Source organism: Odontomachus brunneus, unplaced genomic scaffold (assembly GCF_010583005.1).
Source record: "Odontomachus brunneus isolate Ranch 3 - 2012 unplaced genomic scaffold, Obru_v1 Obru_scaffold_095, whole genome shotgun sequence".
Taxonomy (NCBI): Eukaryota; Metazoa; Arthropoda; class Insecta; order Hymenoptera; family Formicidae; genus Odontomachus; species Odontomachus brunneus.
In genome coordinates, this window is record NW_022639545.1 from 1,253,798 (window position 1) to 1,278,081 (window position 24,284).

The 24,284-nt window shown below is 32.2% G+C and overlaps 3 protein-coding genes across 7 annotated transcripts in view; 1 reads left to right on the forward strand and 2 right to left on the reverse strand.

Annotated features, from left to right (window-relative positions):
- Positions 1–1,568: 1,568 nt before the first annotated feature.
- LOC116848422 (zinc finger protein 830) lies at positions 1,569–3,165 on the reverse strand. The gene is made up of 4 exons (XM_032824503.1): positions 2,928–3,165; positions 2,210–2,699; positions 1,886–2,055; positions 1,569–1,797 (listed from the first exon to the last, which is right to left on the reverse strand). The coding sequence occupies exons 1-4, from the start codon at positions 3,029–3,031 to the stop codon at positions 1,656–1,658; spliced, it is 906 nt and encodes a 301-aa protein (XP_032680394.1). The 5' UTR covers positions 3,032–3,165; the 3' UTR covers positions 1,569–1,655.
- Positions 3,166–3,457: 292 nt separating this feature from the next.
- Positions 3,458–19,615, reverse strand: LOC116848421 (probable phosphoserine aminotransferase). Of its 2 annotated transcripts, XM_032824502.1 has the most exons (9): positions 19,468–19,615; positions 8,437–8,889; positions 6,510–6,640; positions 5,991–6,103; positions 5,746–5,907; positions 5,556–5,650; positions 4,480–4,649; positions 3,998–4,258; positions 3,576–3,681 (listed from the first exon to the last, which is right to left on the reverse strand). In XM_032824502.1, the coding sequence occupies exons 2-9, from the start codon at positions 8,503–8,505 to the stop codon at positions 3,576–3,578; spliced, it is 1,107 nt and encodes a 368-aa protein (XP_032680393.1). In that variant the 5' UTR covers positions 8,506–8,889; positions 19,468–19,615. The 2 variants fall into 2 exon arrangements, with proteins under 2 accessions (XP_032680392.1, XP_032680393.1); XM_032824501.1 differs by lacking the exon at positions 19,468–19,615 and having other exon boundaries at positions 3,458–3,681; positions 8,437–8,505.
- Positions 14,351–24,284, forward strand: part of LOC116848420 (pyruvate kinase-like) — a 15,276-nt gene continuing 5,342 nt past the window's right edge. The window contains exons 1-2 of one of the 4 annotated variants that reach the window (XM_032824498.1): positions 14,361–14,518; positions 20,029–20,064. In XM_032824498.1, the coding sequence (XP_032680389.1) occupies positions 20,038–20,064 (27 nt within the window). In that variant the 5' untranslated portion in view covers positions 14,361–14,518; positions 20,029–20,037. Of the gene's footprint in view, positions 14,519–19,700; positions 20,065–24,284 lie in introns of those variants that run through there. The other 3 variants (XM_032824500.1, XM_032824499.1, XM_032824497.1) reach the window with 3 other exon arrangements.

Genomic DNA, 24,284 nt, shown 5'->3' on the forward strand with positions numbered 1-24,284 from the left:
TATATATATATATATATATATGTCATTATAGTACCCACAGAACAAATACTTTTTTATTTCATAGATATTTTTTCTTTCACAGTGCAGTGATCATTTCAATTCTTCAACCGGCTTAGTTTAGATTAGGTTAGGTTAGCAACTAAGACTAGGCTAAATTAGCAATGTTTGAAATACATCGCGAGTGAACAGTATAAACGGTATAAAAGATTGAACTATGAATTATCTTTACTCTGACAGCTTTCTTTGCAAACTGTCGATTCCAGAGAATCAAACAGAGAAGTATAAACAGTTTGTAAACTCACCATTGAATTGACTTTTCATGCTTCAAAACGGATTTTCCACGTCCGTATCCTCCGCGAGCCTTCGCGATGTAGTCGCGAATTTCACGAGATCTGGAACAGAAAAATAATTTTCTTGATTAGTTATAACAATTTTCTTGATTAGTTATAACAATCGAGATATTGCTCAGTTCGGATAAATCTAGAACACGGAAATATCGGAATAGGAATAACGGAAATACACAGCTCGACTTCTGTGACTCTTCTTTCTCTCACTAAAAATGCGAGGGATATAAAAGATATTTTAGAAGACAGTAATTACCTTTGAAAGTACAGAATATTCATACTGCTCACAATGACCCCAGCACGATGAACACACGCGTAAAATCATTGCATAGGTACGCACTGATTAACATAGAAAAATCGAAAATCGCGCGCGACGCAAGTCCGTCTGTCTACAGTGGCGACAAAGGCTACACTGGAGCCGGCCGCGCGCGCATGTGTGTGGTGTGTCACCGCGCGTGCGCGGTGTGTATGTATCCGCGTGCTCATCCGTGTTTGTTTACATGAAATCGCACGCACTCGCGTCTCGCGTCGCGCCGGGATCGTGATTTGGAAACATTATTCCTATGAATATTTTACGAACTCTATATCATGTGAATAATTACATTGAGATCCTGCTTGCATTATAATATTTAATTACACTTCTTAATATCATTTACACACTTCTGTATATTACAAATGGAAAGAATTTTATAATGCAGATTACTGATAAGATTTTGTGATCGAGGAATATATTGATTCTGCAATAACTCACTATCCCTTCGTTTCACAAGCGCTATTTATATATTTTAAGAACTGAAATATGTTATTAAAACACTTGCTGTTTCTAGCAGGATTTACTATACTTCTTAGCAAGATGCATCTAAGGCTGTGTTTCGAAATTCACTGTCAATACTAAAATTCTATAGTATACGTAATATGAACTATAGATTTTCAGTACTGACAATGAATTTCGGAACGTAGCCTAAATACATCTTATTAACTGTTTGTGTTCCTAGACTATTAAAAGCACAGTAAAATTGAAATAAATTTATATTATACAAAATTATAATACTCTCTCCATATATTGATTATTGAAATCTCATTAAGATCATAAATAATTATTATTACACAATTATAATTGAATTTCAATACAATGATTATTATAACATAATAAAACTAATGAAAATGTTTATAATAATTGAGGGACACAGGGATTAGCATATATAAAATATTAGAAAGACTGAATTTAAAAAGTTTACAATTTTATACAAATACTTGTGCTAAGACGACAAAAAGATGATATTTACAAAGATATTATATACACAAAGAATTTTATTTGTAGGAGTTCTTTGCCCGCCAGTCGAGGAACTCGTCAAACTCGGTTTCGTCACCGCTCGATATGTTATCATCGAAGTTTTCTTGCTTTCTATCGGTAGCCTGCACTTGTTCCTTACGCTTTACAAGATCCATTACCCTGTTATGGACAATGATTTATAATTGAAATATCTCTTGTATGACTCATATAAAATATTTCTCTTTAGCAACGTTAGGGATATATTTACCTAGACCAATGCCTAATTTGTTCCTCAATTTCATCCAGTTGCCTTTCCGTTGTTGCTTCCTCTTGATCATCTGCAATAATTTGCGCAGATTGTGCAGTTTCTTCCTTAATCTCTTTTTGGAATTTCTCCCATTCTTCCTCTATAGGATCCTTGTATTCGACATTACGAACCTAAAGGGAACAATTAAAAACATAGAAAAATAGGACAAAATACATTTTAGTTTAGTAAATTGATGCATATTATACTTCAATGCTAATACTAATACATTATACATTATAATATACATTTAATTTTCATGTACTTTATAGCTTTTTTTATTTTTACCTTAGCATCCATTACTGGATCATCAAAGAATCCTTCTGGAAGAACGGATACATTTGTATCCTTTACTTTTTCTTTTTCCTTTTCTTTTTCTTCCTCTGCTTCTATACTTGATACATCTATAATACTAACTGTAGAATCTTTACTTTCCTTCTTTTGTGTTGCAGAAGAAGGCCCACCATTAACTTGCTTTGAATCACTGTCAAAGAAATCTGCTGGTAAACTTGACTTAGTTTGCGCTACTGGTTGATTACTGTTCTTCAATATTCCCTTTATTTTCTTATTTGCAGAACTGTTTTGGGATGGTGAGAGGGGTCTTTTGAATACTGTAACATTCGATGTTTTTACCATACTCTCTGTCTCTAGTTTGGTCTTTTTTGCTACTGCAATGTTTTCTTTATGTGTTTTGGAATTTAGATGAACAGGCCATACTGTTTCATTGCGCACAACCGACTTGCATAAAATGCACATAAGCTGACCTGAATCTGTATATGTGTTTATAGGAGTTAAGGTTGTTCTTAACATGAAGAACGCTCTAAGAATGATATTGTTTTAACAGTAAAAAAATATTTACCGATGTCGATAAATCATAGAAAGTTATAATTATAGAGTGCAAGCATATATACATACACTGCGATATAATAATGATAGTTTAAAAGCTGTAATAGTTTAAAAAGGTAAGTTAACCTCAAATTACATTGTCGAGTTATAAAAAGGATATTTTGCCAATGGCGATTCAATCTTTTTAACTGTAACGAGTTTCTTCTTATGTTCATTCATCGCTTTACGTAGATCATCCTGCGTCAATTTCCTCTTCAGAGACATTTTTCCACAATTAAAAAGGCACACTCACAAGGAGATGTATCACTAGTCAACTTGTAAGTTAAATTAGGTTAGGTTTCTCTCTCTCTCAATAAAAGGTTAGGTTTGTTTACGGTAGGGATGAGCGATACTCTCGACTCGAGATAAATCGATGTTCGATTATATTACTGTTCAAGGATAAATTTATTTTGTTTAGGCCCGGTTGCACCAACGTTATTTTGGTTTTAAGTGACACTTAAATATATGTCTATCTTTATTTACATAGAAAGAAAAATAAAGATAGATATATGTTTAAGTTTCGCTTAAAGCCAAAATAATGTTGGTGCAACCAGGCCTTACTCTTTTAAATTAATTGATCAATCATGAAAGTATCAATCATGAATTTTCACATAAACTCAATCATACCCTAATAGTCAAACGTGCCAAAAGTAATATCAACGGCTTTCCTTGTTTTATTTAAAACAATATATACATAAGCACTTGTTTATAGTTCCATTGAAAAAGGTCCGATATCCATTACTTAATATATTTAAAATCACTTTCCACTTTATTTGCAATACTTGTCGTAAAACCATTTCATGTAATTTGCTAATGTTTGTGCTTCATCTTCCGTGACTGCATTATACAAAGATGCTCTTATTCCACCCACAGATCTACAAAAAAATTATAATCACGAAAATACTGCTTTATTGCTGTAAGATTATTCCTTTATAAAACTTCAGAATTTGAAGAAAAGGAAGTTTTGTAATAGGAATGATAGAATTAATATTAATATTAATTAAAAAACAAATTACTAATAAATTAGTAAATAAGTCGATTCTATTACAGGATATATTTCTTCTTCGCTGTTATATATATATTTTTAAAATTTGAAAATACAAAAAGTGGTTGAAATTTTTTCCTTGTCTCTTGTAATTGTTTTAATCGACTAAACTAATAAAAGTATAATTGCAGTTTTCTGATACTGACCTGTGACCTTTTAATTGCATCATGCCACGAGCTTGCGCTCCAGAGAGAAATTCTTTCTCAAGCTCTTCGTCGCCATCTTTTATTCTAAACGGAATGTTCATTTTACTCCGCGCGTCTGGATTGATGGGGCACTTGTAGAAACCTCCAGATTTATCGATCATACCGTACACCTTGCTACTTTTCTTCTTTGCGAGGTTTTGCATACCTTCAACTCCACCATGATGCTTAATCCACTCGAACACCATACCCACCACATATATCCTATGAAAAGTAATCAGCGAAATGACAATAATTAATCGTAGATATTTTCACTACAAATTGACGATACAGTAAGGAAACAATTTAGAAAATTAGTTTATCATATGAAAGAATTTTTGTTTGTATAATTTGGTATGATTGGCCAAAGGGGTTAAATTTCCAGGCCAAATTTTTTAGAAGAAGAAGAAAATTAGTTTCCGCTGATGAAAAATAATTAAAATTACTGGAAAACTGGTGGAGTGTTGTGTAGAGAATTTTCGTTTGCCATGACTGTAAAATTCAATATTGTCGGGCATACATCCATGGCACGACCGAGCATATCGTCTCGTATAATCACTACGGTAATACCAGCTGGACCAATATTCTTCTGAGCACCAGCGAAAATCACAGCAAACTGAAAAAGGATGCGTGCGGCATGAATTTATTTACTTTTCCACTCCGGTAAATTTCAAGACGCGCAACAATTCTACGAAAAAATCGCATTAGAGAGAAAACATTGTCAACATGATACAAAACAAATTCATTAATCTGCGCACACAGAGAAAAATATTATTCCACTGCTACTTACAATTAAAGCAATTACTCAGTTTACTTTAATTTTTTTTAATAATCGTTATCTTTATCAAAGAATATTTTCTTATTTCTCTCTCTATATGGCTATATCTATATTGTTATTTTCATAAAGAATATTTTTTTTATAATAGTCTCAAAATATACTTATCACAAATTTTCAAAAAGTTTATTATTATATATTCAAAAGAAAAATTAATTTTTTCTATAAGAATATTATAAAACTTTATCGAAGAAAAAGCTGGTCGAGTTTATGTAAGTAAACCGAATTTCTCAATATTCTTGATCAAAATGCTAAATTTACCAGAATTCAGAACAAATTTGATGTTTATGATGACCTTATAATAAATTTATATGGATATACGAACTTATCAAAAACTTGAAACAAGTAACATTTATCTGAATACAGTATGTAACTTTCTGTGGGCAGAAACAATAAATGTAAACTACGTTCTATAATATGTGTGCGTGCATTTATCTATAGTTCATGTCGCGTATACTGTGGAAAATGCGCGCATACGTGTATTACGGAACACAGCCATACATGTAGAGATATAGAAATCTATAATACACACGCGTTAGCTAATGACATCACAGATTATCGCTTTCGAATTTCTCCATATATCATTGGAAATTGATAAAGTGATAAAACAACACGCCACTGAATCCATCAATCATCACGACTTATCTCAATATAGTCTCAATCGACTGCATTTTTTTATCACCTTACCTTCGATATGTCTAAAGGTTTTGTAAGAATGTTCGATGACATATCAGCGACCAGCGGTATTCCGTTTGTCTCGGGAATGTAATCAAATTCGATACCTGAAAACATTTTTTTTACATATATCGGCTGCGCTAGAGTGCCAGTAATAAAATTTCACCAAGGGGTGAAATTTCAAGGACTTGAGTTCACTAACCGTGAACAGTTTCATTGGCGCAATAATAAACGTATGAGGCATTCGGATCCAAGTTCCAAGTGGACGGATCCGGAATTCCTGTGTACTTGGTCGTTTTCGGCAACACCATATTGACTTTTCCGTACTTGACAGCCTCTTTCACTGCCTTCGCCGACCATGATCCTAAGCAGACATTCGTGTTAGTTATTCTGTTTTGGCAGGAATTGAAAAGTCATTTCGTCGAGATTTCAAAATGTATTTCTCACCAGTCACTAAATAATCCGCGGTGCCAGTGTTCATAATATTCAGAGGAATTGCTGCGAACTGTCCGGTGCCGCCTCCTTGCATAAATAGGACCTTGTAATTGTCGGGAATATCGCTGAAAAGAACAGATCTTTCGTCAGTAAAATTTTGAAGGAAAATCGACTTTAGATTAATTAAGACTTTCAATAACGTTCAAATTAAAGAGATTTAAATCACAATTTATCACACATTTATCTTTCACATCTTTCCCGATTAGTAAATTTCTTATTTTTACTCTGGAATATATGTTTCCACTTATTCATCAGCTCTTATTACTGTTTATTACTTATTTCAGCCATTTATTACCACCTAATATTGTTTGTTCATTTATTACACCTGTTGCTACTCATTGCACTTATTACTATTTATTTAAGCTATTTATTTTTAAAATAAGGCAAGTTCGATCGTCTTTCAGAACGGAAACGTCGCATCAGTGCATTGTAGCAATTTTCAAATTAATCGACTCGCTCGTCTTCACTTACAAGATGTCTCGCAGCGTGGCCTGCGCATCGTCGATCACTTTTTTAAAATCATTCGACCGATGACTTAACTCGACGATGCTGATCCCGGTGTTTCCGTATGCGAGCAATTCTCTCTGCACGTTTTTCAGAACCTACAAATGATAGAGCGACGGTCAAGCCACATACGTGTAAGTTCAATGAACGCGATTGACCAGCATTTGTCGTTGTTATCTTTTTGGCATGCGGATCTGTTCTGCAATTTATTACGTTGTAACTCCGTTAACAGGATTTTTGCGTAACACATAATTCTCAGGACTTCTTTAATTAAAGCTATTTACTATACTATTTTTTAAAGCTACATTCATGCTAATTATATTGTCGTTAGGAACTTACAGAATAAGGCTTTATTCTGTAAGATCCTAACGACAGTATCATTAGCATGATTTGTCAACTAGCATATATTGTATTTGCGCAAGAATAACATAACAATAATGACATTGTGTCATTCAAAATAGACTGGTATCGATAACCGACTTTAAAGTACTTAAACAGCACGAATGTCTAAAATAAATCAAACAAATTTGAAGACATCCTAAAAATATCTAAAATAATTATAGAATATCTTCAAGATATTTTTTAGGCATTTATGCTGTATGGATGCAGGTGATATTGCTCTTTGGTAACACAAGCAGTGCAATTTCGGATCATTGTTCCAGCACTATTCATTTGACGTGAGTCGCAAAGCCAAAATATTAATTTAAGATAATGAAATACGAGGATCCGTGAGATGAATGGTAATTGATTTTCGTCACTTTGAAGATCATGAATCGCTCTTACCGCGACAATTATTAGTATGTTGCGATGCAAATAAAATATTGTATCATAAATTATACCATAATGACATAATCGTACACGACATATATTCGCAAATAATTCCTCGTGTAAGTTTCTTCTAAAACATTATCGATGTTACATGTAATGTATACGTACGTGGATTATCATGCATTCATGAATTATTAATTGCATTGTGTACATAAAAATACAAGAACAACGTGAATAACAATTATTTAAATAAAAAGAATGATTATTTAACGCGCGGATAAGTTGTAAGGAATTACGTTAAAACGCAAACTTAATCGATGAATTGTATAAATTTTTAATATACTTTGAAAATATAAACCAAGAATATAAATTGTCAAGATTTAAATAATTTTGTGTACAGATATCAGCGCCACAATGAAGAAACGATTTGTACAAAACGGCTGTGCAAAGCAGCTGAGCTCGTATCTCTGTAGAGCAATAATACGTTCTTATAAACGCTAATTGAGCCAAATTATAGCTGGAATCCGCAGCCTTATGTCCTTGCATAAAAGCAGAAAATGGTTGATACATATGTATATTTCTTTTTCTAAATATAATTCTACATGAATTTATCATAAAATAAAAATGCACGCGTCTATCATTGCTTTTCAAAATGCATCTAATAATACGATCACTCGTCTCGTTAAAATTATCTTTTCATTTTATCTTTGAAAATGTATCCTCAAAGTAACGTCTGTCATACATTTTAATATTCAATAAATTATCATATATCTACATAGAGACCCTAACAGCACAGATGTCCAGGGAACATCCAGAGTACATCCTGAGCAAGTTCTGAGGATATTTTTTCGTCCTCAGGACGTCTTTAAGACGTCCTCAGGAGATCTTGTGCTGTCTGGGGAATAATTGTCTTGTAATTAGTTTCAAATATCTTACGTAAAGCATTAGCGAAATTATTTTTCAGACTGTAATATATAATGCATTTTTACAAGTAAAATTATTTCTCAGACTAGAATATAATGCATTTTTGGTGAGTAATCTCTTAACGGGTGTACTTATAATTTTTCCGACTAATAGAAGTTGTAAGAGGAAAGCTGGAAAATTGCAAAAGAAAGTTTCAACACACCTCGTGCGGTAGTTTAGCCGGGCCGGCGCCGAAATTGATCACTTCGCTCTTCTCACTTTTATCACTCATGATGCTCGTAGTTAATATCCTAAGCAATGTGGCAGGCAAAGCAAGGCCGACTGAACCGGGGAGAAGGCAGCAACAAGTAGCACCAAGCAGTACCGGGTTATCGCAATCTGCTCGGTCAGCTGCTCGTAGGGGGTCTTATCACGGATAAATTTCGTGTTTTCAGTTTCAACTTTACTTCACGAGTTGCGTTCGCACACCGCGTTCTCCTCGAGATAAATGGTATTTACGAGGATCGAGACGCGATTGAGGCACGTCTGCGTTGAGTGGTCTGTTTGCTTTAATTCTCCTAGGCGAATGGTATACAGGACGACTCAAAAGTGCTTTTGTTTCATGATTTCATGGTCAACGTACATGGCGCTCCAAAACGTGTGTCCAGATTTATTCCTGAAGAACAACATTCGTCTTTTATAAATCGAAAACTTAAAAAAAATGGTGTATTAACGTTATACAAGATGTTTTATTAGAGAATTATTTTAGCAAGATTCTTTTTTTAACAATACAAAAATGTAAAGGAAGTAGTTATCGATAACGCTGGAAAACATGTAGCAAAGACTTCTTCTTAAAATTTTGAACAGTTTCGTCTTCTTAATGCATTAGAGTTTTATTATAGATAAAACCTAATATATTAAGGAGGTATTATACTTGAAAACAATGCTTCAATTTATTTTTGCACGTATTTTTAAAAATATTTGTGATTCTGTAAATTAATATAATATAAACTTTGTTGAAGAAAATTAGGTGTTTGACCGGTAAATTTTCAAATATGTAACATAAGCAGCCAAATCTATGAACTTCGTTGCGGAGTTGTATGACTTTTTCTATAAATCGTTTCCTCAGATCGTTATATGTATAAAAGTATTGATATGAAATTATCGAAAAATGAATAATTTGCGAGACATTTTATATGTTATATCGAAAAGTATGAGGATAAAATATATAATATCTCGGAGAGAATATTCTCTTTCCAATGATCTTACTTAACTAATTTTATACAAAATGGTATGTTCAAAAAATCGATTTATGTTAAAAAAGTTATATAATTCCACTAAAAAAAATAAGTTTACGACAATGTAGACACATAGTTCTATAGCTACTTGAATAAATGAATATAGTTGGTGTCTCGTAGATCGTGATGACTTTTGACGTAAGCGCAAATGCAGACTTGATGACTGTTAGCGCTCTCTGTCTTCTTTCTGTTTTGAGAGATGTAGCATTTATGCTTCGTGAAATGTAGTGAGATGTAAATTGAGAGTAGTGTTTTCATGCAATTCACAAAATAAAATATAATTAAAAATAAAATATAAAAAATATTCAAAACAATTAAAATAAAAGCATAAAAAACTGATACAATACATAATTATAAGTAATTATAGAATATAGAATTATATTATAGAAAAATGTGAATATTATGTTTATATATATATATATATATATTGATAATAATTATATGATTTTTTAGATTGTTTTTTTATTTTATTTATTTTTGATGATGTGTGTGTCACGTATTTACCATGTATAAGTTCATATGTGTAATAAAGAATGATATAGTAATTGTGATAACACGTTTGACTCTTCCCAACACAAGATCTTCTTAGAACATTCTAAGGATATCATGAGGACGAACAAATGTCCTCAGAATTTTCTCAGGATGTACTCCTGAATGTCTCCTGAACATCTGTGCTATTAGGGTCTCTCTCTTACACAAATATATAATTATAATTATGTATCTAAAAAAAATATATATATACTTTTTTAATAAAACTGAAACAAAGTGTGATAAAGTTTTATTATATTAAAATATCAGTGCATTTTACTTATTGTATATGTATGTGTATATAAAAATTATGCTACATTATACAGGATAGGAAAAGTTATGTTTTAAAACTAATATGCTGCTATTCATTATTTTGTTACTTATGTTATCTTTGTTATCTAAAAAAAATTACTGTTATCATTACTAATCTGGAAAAGTTACTTATTATCATAATTTTTATTTAAGAAGTAATAAATTATTTCATAAAATATTGAATTAATATAATTTTTAATAAATTTTGGAAATCTTTTTCTTAACAGTTTGATGCTGCTGATCTCATGTAGTACGCATACTCTACATGCATTCACAAACTGACCATAAAAATTACAATTATATTTGTTACTATTATCCAAGAAATGTAATTCTGCAACTATTATAATTACATTTAAAAAAAAAGAATTTTCTTACCAAAATAGTTACAGATCTGAAGTAAATTGTAACCGTAACAGTAATACATTATGATACTCAATTATCTATTAAAACACTTACTATTACTATTACTAACTTGGAACAATTACTCATTATAGCTATTAATATTCAAGAAATAATAAATTATTACAAGAAATATTAAGTTAGTATTGTTTCCACCAAGTTTTAAATATTTGTTTCTTGATAGTTTGATATCGTTGATTCCATGTATTCTACATACATTCATAAATTAACCACATAAAAGTTTCAATTATATTCGTTACTATTATCCAAGAAATATAATTCAACAACTGTGACAGTTATATTTAAAAAGTTCAATGCCTTTACCAAATAATTACAGATTAAAAGTAAATTGTAACCTCAACAACATTACGTTATGGTATGCATTACCTATTAAAACTTACTGTTATCATTACTAATTTGGAACATTAACTGATTATTGTTATTAATATTTAAGAAGTATTTATGAGTTATTATTAAGTTATATTAAGAAGAACTGGGTTAATATTATTTCTATCATAATCTATAAGTTTTAAAGGTCCTATTCTTGACAGTTTGGTGTCGTTGATCCTATGTACATGTATTCTACATGCTTTCACAAACTAACCATAAAAATTTCAATTATACCTGTTACTACTATCCAAAAAATATAATTTTTCAACTATTACAATTACATATAAAAAGAGTAATGCCCTTATAAATAGTTACAGTCCAAAAATAAATTGTAATCTTAAGCATTATGTTGTAGTATTATTTATTTATTAAATCATTTACTTTTGCCATTACTAATATAGAATAATTACCCATTATTGCTATTAATATTTAAGAAAAAGTAAATTATTATAAGAAGTACTAAATTAGTACCAGTTTTACTAAGTTTTAAACAGTTTCTTGACAGTTTGATGTTGCTGATCCTATAACTAACAATAAAAATTTAAATTATATTTGTTACTATTACTCAAGAAATTCTGCAACTATTACAGTTATATTTAAAAATGATCAATGTTTTTACCAAATAGTTACAGACCAAAAGTAAATTGTAACCATAGCAGCATTACGTTATGATATTTACTACCTATTACTAATGACTTACTATTACTTTCTAACTTAATTAATAATGGCAACACTTACTGTTGCCATTGTTAATTTGGAACAATTATTCATTATCGTTATTAGTATTCAAGAAGTAATGAATTATAACAAGAGTACTAAATATTCAAGAAATAATGAATTATTACAAGGAATACTAAGTTGGTACTGTTTCTATCAAATTTTGAAGATCTTTTTCTTAATGGTTTGATGCTGCTAATCTTATATACATGTATTCTACATGAAAAAATTCTGGAGAATATATTTTTACTTTCTATAGAAAACAAGGATTTACTTTTGAGTAACTAGTTGTGAGAGTACATGATAAAGATTAATGGTTTTATACAACTGAATATATTATATAGCTTGAAACATTATTAAATTTATTATATATATATATATATATATTTGTGAAAAGAATTCATTCCACTCAACAGAGTGCATCAAATAAAGTGATAACAAAAATGTATAGGTAACTTTGATATGTTTTTTTCGCAACTCCGCGAAAAAAACGCACAAATCCGCTTTTTATCTTAATTGTACGGAAAAGACTATACTTTATAATGGTTATCATAAAATTTACGAAAAAAATTTATTCCATCCCGTAGGATACGTCACATTGTGCAATTTTTTGGAGACGCAATACGTCTTTACTTGTGAAAAGACTGCGGAAAGGGGAGAGAATAATTTCAAAATATCTGACTAATATGCTCCTTAAAATATATTTCACTTTTGAAATAAAAAAAATTTTTAAATACGATAATGTTTCGCGGTATTATGCTTCTTAAAAAGGGTGTATATCAGTTGGACACGGGGCAATTGGACACAGTCCAATCACAAGTCGCTGTTCCAAGGGACCCTACAAATGTCTCTAATCACACGGTGCTGTGATTGGCTGTGTCCAAATGCACTGTGTCCAAGTGCACCGCTCTCCTTAAAAATTGTGCGACATTTCGACATAAATTAACCTATGCGATAATTTTGTTGACGAGTTATTTTATGTGTAAAAAAACATTTCATTTAATGTAACAATTAGTTAAATAGTAAAAGTACGCACACGTGAGAAGCAACATGCGAGTGTCGAGATATAATAAAAAGGCCTAGGCATGATTCTCGCCGCTTGTAGTATTAGGCTATAGCTATAGGTCGGGAGAGAGATGGCAGCTTGTACGTCTGCACTCTTCCACCGCCCGAACCTGGTCGAAGCGCCAAGCGCTATAGTTCGTGACAGGCAGCCCACACGTACACAGTTCTTCGCTTGTGTGCACTGCGTCGCACGCACTATAGTTACGCGTACTCGGTCCCACATGTGGCAGCTCTAGTTCAGTGATCCACCATCAGTGGACAGCATTGTACAGGTCACGCAATATGAGCAAATTTCATGAACGTGCTCGTTGGATAACATTTCATTCTAGCAAAATATCCTTATCGTAATATAATTATCACGAATTAACAAAATGCTCAAACAAATCTCTTATCTACATAAAATTGATTACAACATCCCCTCTTACATTTTTTTTAATTTTAATGAAATTTTTGCGCAAATATATTTTAAAAGAACTTAGTTTTAACACGTTAATTGTTTGCACAAATAATTTCTAGAATATGTTTTTTTCCGAGATTTATCTTCAAATGTAAAGTCATTACATAAAATAGCGGTTGCGAATTTATTTCGAAAATTCTACCAAAAGCAACAATCTCACTTGCCTGTATCGTTGCAATATCGTATCGTTTTCGATGATAAATGTACCATTGATCACGTGATGTATAAATGCTTTATCAAACTATTAATTGACGTAACGTGTAGGTCACGGGCAGATAAGAAAGCTACGCCAAGGTCTCATAAAAATTAATCATGCCACTATCAAGAACACATTTTGCTCAGTGAAGGATCAATCGCAAGGAGATCCCCTATTAATTCACTTGGATTTGTATTTATCAATATTTAATTTTTCCTTTCTTTTGGATTAATATATCAAGTAAAGTTCTTGACATAAGTTTTGTTGTCTACTAGCAACTTCCTTTCATTTTTCGTCAAAACACAAGTCTTTTAGTTAATTTATCACATGCTCAAGAATCACGTCTTTATAGCTCTTAGTTAAATTCAAAAATAATAACGTGTAACATTTCAGCATTTTGCGACTGTAACTTAAAGCAAGATAACTACTGGTAACTATTAATAACTACTGATTGAAAAAAACTATTAACTTTTTCGACTGAAGCTAAAAGCGATCAAATGGAATTTACTCAAACATGAGGCAAGATTATAATATAAAATATTTTCGCAACAATGCAATCTGCTTCAATAAAAATTACCGATTCTTCCCATCGAATTGTCAGCTGTTCGCGTTGTCGCGTCTTGCTGATTTTAAATTATTCCGCCAACGTGCCGGAGCCTCGTTGCGAAACCGCACCGTCAAATGTATTGATTCGTGCGTTGATAGGTACGAATACCGTCGCTTCGTGAAAATTAGCCAAGAGCCAGTTATAAACCTGCCAACCAGTACGCATGACCAGAATGGGAGTGGTGACCTTCCGCGTCCTTAAAACGTCAGTCTAACCAGAGCCGTTGAGGAGTTTGCTTCGTAAATCAGCTATTCAGTCAACAGTCGACTCCTCGTTCGCGAATCGTTGGTTTCCATTCTTGCTTTCGCATTCTCTTATTGGACGACCGAGACAAAGGTAACCGTTATACCATGATAATCTCTGTGAGCTTCACCGAATCGATTTTCTCCCGTGTCTCTTTTCTTCTACGAGACGATCTATTTTCGACTAATGAGAGTAGGTTTTCCTTGTGAGACCTAATATCGAACCAATCAGAAATATTCAAGGTTGTTGCTGATTTTCGTGAAATTTATGGATGGCCTCTAGTTTAGAAGCGTCCTTTACGAAGGGACAGCTGCATTCAATGTCGATGTTACGACATACGGTGCTGTGTCTCTGATAGGTTTTTCTATTAACAACCTTGATCTCTAGACGTTATTTATACTTGAATGTATAATTATAACAAATCAACTGAATTTTAATGAATTATACGATACGCATACATTCCTTTGTAGGTTAGTTTCCGGTTTTATTTGAACTTTGCAAGAGAGATTAATGAAAGAATGGCAAGAGTAGATTGTAATAAGATAAGACCATAATAAATGTGATAGAATGTGATGAAATGCAATAGGATTTAGGAATATAATTAAACTTTTCATTCTTCTTTCTTTCGATGTAACTTTTTGTTTGTAGAAGAGAAACCGAGAGTACGATAATAAATTAAATAGAGGTGTGCAAATATATTTAAAAAAATAAAAATAATTCTAAAAAATCTTAAAAGCTCAACATTTCAAACATTTCGGATTTAGATAGCGAGAGTAAATGTTTACTTTATAAGATGGATTATTATCATGATTAGAGATAACAGCGTATATTCATAATAAGTATTCACGCATCGACCACGTGGTGCATAAATCCGGTCGATGAGAATTATTATCTCATCGTGCAATATAAATGTAGCGTGGAAAAAAACAAGGGAGTGGGAACGGAAAGACTACAGTTAAAGAGAGAATGAAGTGGAGAAAAAGCGGTCAATAACCGCGAGTATATATCTAGCAACGTATCTTTTTAGATTTATGTTTGTTCGACTTTTTTTTATTTTTAAATTTTTTTCGAAGCATTCTATATTTTTATCATTAACGTAAATCTATTCTAAAATTTGAAATAGAATAATTTATAAATAATATTGAGTAGTTTTATAAGTACTTTTTAATGTAAAATAAAACAATTGTATTTTTATGATTGTAATTTTATCAAAAAAATGAAAGCACGGTTTTATCTATGATTTTGTGCCGTTGTTTCGTAAAATTATAACGACATAAAAATACAATCACTTCATTATATTAAAAAAATTCAAAATTACTTACACAATCCAATATTTACTTATTACACTATCCAATATTTTATACGAATTGCGAAATAAATTATTGTTTTAAACGTGTTTAATTTCTATTATCTGTTCCGCAACGAAAATACGAGAATATTTTAAAGCCAACAGGTAGATACAAATAGACATTATATATATGTACAGGGTGTCTCAGACCTCCATGATGATCTTTTGTGAGAATGTAGAATGGATTGAGATGAGCAAGAAAGTCCTCTGCCGTTTTGCGATATTCGCAATAATAGTCGAGATATTAATTAAAAAATATTGGTGAATGATCACGCGCGATATGGTAGACGAGCTGCAGTGGCGCCGTCTGCCGTTGTGTACTTATATATTAAGTCAAACTGAACAAAAACGTTCTCTATCATTTTGCAAATGACCACATAGATTTTTAAATATTAAAGAAAATTGTTACATATATGATTGTATACCATAATGCACAAATTTTCTTTAATTAATATCTAAAAATCTATATGATCATTTACAAAATGGTAAAGGACTTTTTTGTTCAGTTTGATTTAATATATAAGTATACAACGGCAGATGATGCTACTGCAACTCATGTACCATATTGCGCGTGATCATTCACCAATCTTTTTTAATTAATATCTCGACTATTATTGCGAATATCGCACATCTAACGGCACAGGATTTTCTTGCTCACCTCAATCCGTTCTATGTTCTCACAAAGGGTCATCATATCTGAGACACCCTGTACATATATATAAAATTGTAGACAGATAAGTCTTTCTTCTCAGTCTCAAAATAATTTCTAATGCCTCAAGGCGATTTTTTTCACATTAGATAAATTATCTGTTGCTATAGAATTATTTCACAGAAATGACAATTTTGCTATTACCGCGGCTCTCACTCTAATTGTAAATTTAGTAATGTATCTATCGAACCGTATTCCAACCATACATATAGTATCCAATTCGAAATTTTATTTGTCTTGCACGTTTTCTTTATCTTATATCTAGTCAAAAGTTAAGTATCTGAAAAACGGAACATTTCCATGTGATATGCATTTATTCTCAGAACACATTCCTAAGAATGTTTAAAAGCTAAAGTCTGCTTTATATCTTCCGAGATATTCTTCAAAGTATTTTGAGAACATATTTTTGTCATTATCTCTGACATGATGTTCCTTGTTTTTATGGTATCTTTAATTTTAAAATTAAGCTATTTACGTCTTAATGGAATTGATATTTAAAGACTGTTTTGAATATACTCTGAAATGTTTTTCTTCGGCATTAATATTTTTAAAAAATTTTTTCTTCGAATGTTCTCACTTTCCAACTTACAGATGACTCTGGAATAACGAGAGGAATTGATTGATGATACTAAACTTTATGTAATAATGCATCTGCGAAATGCAATGAAATATTTTTTATATATTTTTCTCTGTTCTCTGTTATTTTTTGCAACAATCGATTCTATTCGTCGTTTTAGTGCAAAAGTTATTAAAGTGATGTCATTAGAAATCTACACAGAAATCTCTAAAATATATCATAGAGATATCTTAAAGACGTCGCGAGAAATATCTCTTTAAAATATCTTTATGATATATTTTAGATATTTATATTATGTGGAAAATAAATACTATATGAGATATTTGTTATGTATTGAAAAGTATAAAGATAAAATACAAAATATGTCAAAAAATATTGATTTTTCGATGTTATTCGATATTTTCAGATGATATTCGGTACTTTTATACGTAGAATGACCTGAGAGATCGATTTATGTTAAAAGAAAACAATAAGATTTCAATTAAAAAGTCGACTACAGCAATCCTAAACAATTTTTCCTCACTGAGTATGTCACGCACAATCTAACTTCAGCTAAATTTCAATCTAAAATCAGAGAGGCACAGCGACGTGTGTAAAAGTAGAACATGCAGACCTTTATTATTATGAATGAATTCGTGCTTGAGGTTGAAGGTTACGCGTCAGAGGAAACTGCGCGCTTTGTTGGTATCAGCTGACTTCTTATGGAGCACGTGTTCACGCATGCTCCGAGGAAACCCAGAGCTCGAATGCCGTATCAGCGGGAAAATGCAAAATAATCACGAAGGCAGAGCGTGCGCAGCATGTGCTACATTACACAAGAGATTCAAAGTGCTGGATACTGACATCGTGCAGCTTTCATATTTTGCACTGTTTTTCTATTTGTATAGAATTGCAAAAGTTTATGCAGACAAAATATAAATGTCAGTGAATGGCGGAGTACCCCAAGTTATATGAAACAATTTTTTTAAATTTATATTTACAAAATTTTCGTTTATTTTCGATATGGAATAACATATATAGTAAGACGTTTTACACAAATACGTATTTTTATATTCTTATGGGAAATATAATTCAAATTGGCGTTTTTTACGATTTTTTAAGACACTTGATAATCTTTCATAAAGACTAAATTTTCATCTTGATTAGTCAAATGTTAGCGATATTCCGACATACTGAACACTCGCATCACACAATTTGGCAATTCAGCCAAAATTTATAATACGCTGACTTGATTGATTTCTTTCTGCAGAATTCCTTCGTTTGCAAACTACAATTTTTATATTCTGATTTCAACAGCGCGTCCAATCGAATTTGCTGGAATCAATTGCAACTGATTCAAAATTATATTAATACTGATATTCTATATGATATCACCTGATACCTCCTGTTCAAAATGAGATTCTCAGGAAACATCCAGTAATTTTATACATGATTATATTTGATTACTGATATTATCAGCGAATATGGCTATCGATTACGCTTAGTAATCACGCGCATGTATAATATAAACGCCCGTTACAAACGACGGAAGTTGTTTTTAAAGTATAATTTTCAATGGAACATTTAATATGATCATAATCGGGTATCCACGAACGATAGCGGGTATCAGTGCAAACGAGTGGTCTTTTCCGTCTCAAAAAACATGTAAAAAACTTCTTCGAAGCTACTGGAAAAAAACATCTTATGACAATAATGCCTATTTTTTATACTCCGAAAAAATAATTAGCTACTACATAGGTTTAATAAATTATATACATTATAATTTTACAAAACTCGTATATACCTTTGTAGTTGCCATATTTTTTTCTCTACACTGTGAAAAAGATGCTTGTAAATATATTTGTGAGATATAAAGTTTATTTGCAGAAATAAACTTTACACTTTAAAGAAATAAACTATATATCCCATAAATAAATTTTTTAATATTTCTTCTCAGTGTAGATAAAGTAGCTTCGATGATCTGAAGGCTATCTTTGCTTTTTGCCTCGAAGATATTCAAGGTAATAATAGCTATAATGTCTTATCTTGCATAACAAATTTATGAAAGTTCACAGAAATTTTCACGGAACGCCATTATAAATGTAATATAGTCATTCACGATTTGTCATAGTCATGCAAGAATGATCCAACTTATATGCAATATGTTTCGAGAAAAATGAAGGTTATTTATTGACAAGCTTAACCTTTTAAAAAAGACGTAACTAGTAGTAAAAAAATGCGCCATTTTTACTGGCTGTACCAATCAGTAGAAAATAAAAACTGTCTTTTAATTAATTTTAGACTATAAAGCTTGAATCTTTTTATGTAAAAAGACACAAACGGGCCACCTATTGGTAAAAAAAGGAAAATTCAAAAATAATTTTGTGGATCGGATCATTCTTGCATAACTTTGGCCAATTTGTTCTTACCAACCGTCCTGAACTTCGCGCGAGGTGACCTCGTGAAGTTATTGGTTTCCGCGGAGAACCACGAAGGACATCTGACACAATTTTCCGGCGATAATCCTATCGTAGAAAGGCGAACTGTAGGCGACTGACCAGAATAGACATCTTGATGGCATAAAAAATAGGAAAATACTTCGAACTATGGAACCTGGGTAGCTCTCGAATGGTTTAAAGCAGTTTCGCCCGAAAGTTACCAGGTCCAGCAAACTCTCTCGCCTCGCTCGATTTTCTTCTTTTCTTTCTTCCTGCGACTATTGCGCTATTTTCGGAGCTAGCTGTCGTCGAGGAAGCGCGGTCGCGATTCTCGCGAATCTGCCGTTTGCACTGCTATCGTTCCCGCCGATGCATTGCACCGGCGTCTTCGGTTTCCCACTCCATTTCCGTCCGGTGCTATGGCACTTCCGACTACCGTCGACGACGGCGCGCGCGGTCAGGTACCCGCCGCATTCGCACACGACGACTGCAGCCGGACGGATCGTCGTGAGTTCACCGTCACTAATATCGGTCTCCCATTTCTTTGCGCAGCCCGCCAAAATGGTTTGGATCACCGCTGACGATAAGGTATTGCCGTTGCACAAGCGCGCGATCAATTTTCCTTGTTTTCTGCGAACATTTGCCCAGAGTGATCTCTGATCGGAGCCGATTACGATCCCGGCGAGATCGACTCCTAAAGCTGCAGAGCACGCGAAAATGTTACGCTCTTGGCGTTTGCGATTGTTGGAAAAAAACGTGACAATCAGGAGACGATTGGGACGCTTCTTGCTTCTGTGGAGAATCAAACTCGCCGAGATCACGATGGTTCCGACACTCGGTTTTCTTTTCAGTTTCGTTTTTTTTTCTTCAGTGCTTGGGTTTCTTTTGCGCATATACTCGTGTGTATACAACACGATGTGTTGTTGTGCTTCACTGAGTCTATGGAGAGTATTAATAGCGCTTTCCAGTTTCGGTTTACGCATTTTCGAATCGACTGCACCGCGTCTAGATAGATCTCTGTCGAAATTGCCGATTGATGAGATCAAATTAATGAATTTCTCTATTTGATATCGTGTGTTATTTCTCATATATTCTATGTGTAATTTTCAACATTTGTCAGATTGTTGGACGCAAATTCAGAGCAAATATCTGGACACAATGTCTTCGGTACGAACTAAACTAAAGCTGGAAAATATTTAGCGTCTTTCAGTACTGCGGTTTACGCATTTTCGACTCGAACATATCGTGTCCAGATGGATCTCTCACAATCATCGAATTGCTGAATTTGTCGATTTGATATCGTATATCTGTTATTTATCTTGTGGTCTTCGTGTAATTTTCAACATTTGCATCTGTCGAATTGTCAGACGCAAATTCAAAACACATGTTTGGACGCAATGTTTTCGACACGAAAACATCTAAACTGCAGCTGCAAGATATCAATGACGCTCGGAGCATCATAGATCCGCTTGCTTCGCATTTTTAAAGGACGCTCACTTTGAAATGAAATAGACAGTACAGAAAAAATCTGAAGAGTACGTGTAACGCGAGATGTGATCTATGCGTGCATCTAACACCGCTATAATTGAAATCTTTGACGGTGGAGGTAGAAAATACTTTTGATAAATAAATACAATACTTTTAAGCGTATAGACTTCAGCACAGACTTTTGCATAACGCATAACCAATCATAATCCATCCTGAGGCGTCCAGACATTTGCTCCTCATGCGCTCCTTATGCGTAAATCCCGATCCACAATAGGTGTAGTAAGCTTCAAGCCTTAAGAAATTGACCAATCACAGTCAAATTTGAGGAGAATAATCGACTGTGATTGGTCAATTTCTTAAGACTTAAAGCAAGCTTATTACACCTATTGTGGCTCGGGACTTATGCAAAAGTCTGTGCTCAGGCCCTATGGCATATAGAAAAACATAAGCAGTATGAAAATTAATCAGTCCCAGATTTAATCATAATTTATCAGTCATAATTTATAATTCTCGGATCGTAAGAAAAATCATTGATTATGATTGATCGATTTATTTACTGTTTTTCACAGTTTATATTTCTCTCCGATCTTGCACGGTTAGAAAAATTGATCAGCGACATCTTTTTGTAACAAATTCGTTATGAGTCTAACTTCCATGCGCTGTTCTGTATATTCATAACCTTGCTGCCGAAGTTTTTGCTGCCGAAGAATTGAACTATACTATTTCCTCTCTCTCTTTCTTACTCTCTGACGCGATAAGCGCAGTCTTCAAACTGTGAAATCGCATTTAAAAACGGAAACGTCCTTAGAACATTCTATTAATCGCTTTAGAAGGTAAGATCAATCAATGATCATATCAGATTTGTCATTTTTTATCGCCGCCGACAAAGATTTTACAGATTTATTTATTGTATCTTTCCTCTGAGCAGTTTCTTCTCGTGTTCCCTTTAGCAATGCTCCCCTTATTTTCTGCAACTGTCTCACTTTGCTGTGAAGAGTGACTTTGTCGAGTAATACACTACATTTTGTAGCAGATAGAGATACATGCGGTATGACGTTACGCATATTTATATACTTTGTTGCGCTCTCCATCCCATGACGTAACTAGTCATACTTATTAACGAAACGTAACCGTTTACATTCCTTATTGTTATGTTAATTGACAAAATAAACGACAAGTGGACGGTAACGTAACATCGATATAGTATTGGACTGATAACGTAATATGAACGAGACTCGTAGAACCTGATAAACATTTGTAATTAGACGATATTTTTCACGACGCGTTGTAAAGTTTGTAAAGTTGCGGAGGTATGTGACGTGAGGCTCACAGTATTATAACGGCGTTAATGATTCAGAGTTTCTCGCTGCGATATAATTAACGTCGTTTGCAGTGCGAGACGTCGTCACATGCTGACTAAGAAAAAAATACTTGAAATTTATTTGCGGGATATAAAGTTTATTTCTGTGGAATAAAATTTATTTCTGTGAAATAAAATTTATTTCATTAAAATAAAATTTATTTCAGTGAAATAAACTTTATTTCTGTGGAGAAATAAATTTTATATCCCACAAATAAATTTTCAAGCATTTATTTTTCTCAATATGCAATCTGAGGGAAAATACTTTGTAGATGAAAATTTATTTGTAGATTTATTTATTTGTAGGATATAAAGTTTCTTTTTGTGAAGAGTTGATTTCAGTGAAATAAAATTTATTTTTGTGAATAAACTTTATATTCTGCATAAATTTTCAAATATTTTTGCAGTGCATCTACGTTATAAACATACGTCATAAACATACAGAAAAAAAATATTTGAAATATTTTTTATGATGAAATATTTTTTATGATGAAATATTTTTTATGAGATACAAAGTTTATTTTTCTGTGAAATAAAATTTATTTCTATGAAATTTTTGTGAAACAATTTATTTCTGTAAATAAACTTTATATTCCACAAAGAAATTTTCAAGTATTTTTTTCTCAGTAAAGCTATTTTCAAAATGACCTCGGCAAGCAGTATCAGAAACATCGTGTCATCTGTTCCGCTGAAACAAACTGTATCATAGATGATACAAAGATAAACGAATGAACATGTGTCGTGATAAAATTTTTAATGATAACATTTTGAATAAAATAATATATTTTATAACATTTTTAATAATAAAAGAGTTTAGAATGATAACATTCTTATCATTAGAATTTCCGTCAATATTCCAATTTTTGCAGGATAAATCCGGCTTCATGCACCAAACGCAGACACGATATCGCGTTTTTTTCTCAAACACTGAGAACACTTGCAATATAATGCCACCGTGACGTCACAATGATCGATCTTAATAACGTCACTGTTACAACAAACCACTTGTCTCTTATTTGCGTACAATATCGAGCGTAAGTTTATTTTCCGTATTATTAGATATACGGAGATTAAATTAATCTTGATTATCAAGGAGGTATGACGTGTTCGGAACCATCTGGCACTTCAGACAGATGGGAAATATTCGTTATCATTGCAATAACGATGCTTCGTATTTATATCGTATCTTTAATGCCTAACGCAATTAGCTCTTGAATTCCGCTGTTCTAATTGAATCCTGGCAAAAATGAAGATTTAATAAAAGAATAAGTTCGATGATTCCTTTACGAATTGTATTACCAAAAAATTTAATTTATTCTAGAATAAGGAAAACTTTATCACAACTTGTGAACTTTTTATATTGAATGTCACTTGCATTACTTCGAATTTCAATTTTCGCACAAGTTTATAAAGAATCTTATATTCACGTTTTGATGTAAAGAATCTTATATTCACGTTTTGATGTAAAGAATCTTATATTCACGTTTTGATGTAAAGAATCTTATATTCACGTTTTGATGTAAAACGTGAAATATATTAAATAAGTAATTTCGAAATTTTTTTTGGGAAATCCGCTGGAAAATACGAAATTACTTATTACGTATGTTTATTTATTGTATATTTATTGTACACTTATTACGTACACTATTTAGTAAATACGCGCGCAACGTGGACGTTGTTTATCTCGCGATTTACCATTTATCATTGTCTATATTACACTGAAGAAAAAGCACTTGTAGGACATAAAGTTCTATGAATAAACTTTATCTCTCACAAATAAATTTGTAAGTATTTTTTCTCAGTATATACTAAAAAAGAAAAATATCTAAAAAGTAAGAAACATTTCTTCGAGATGGATGACATATTAGCTTGTATTAATATATATATATATATATATATATATATATATATATATATATATATATATATATATATATATATAAAAAAATATATATATATA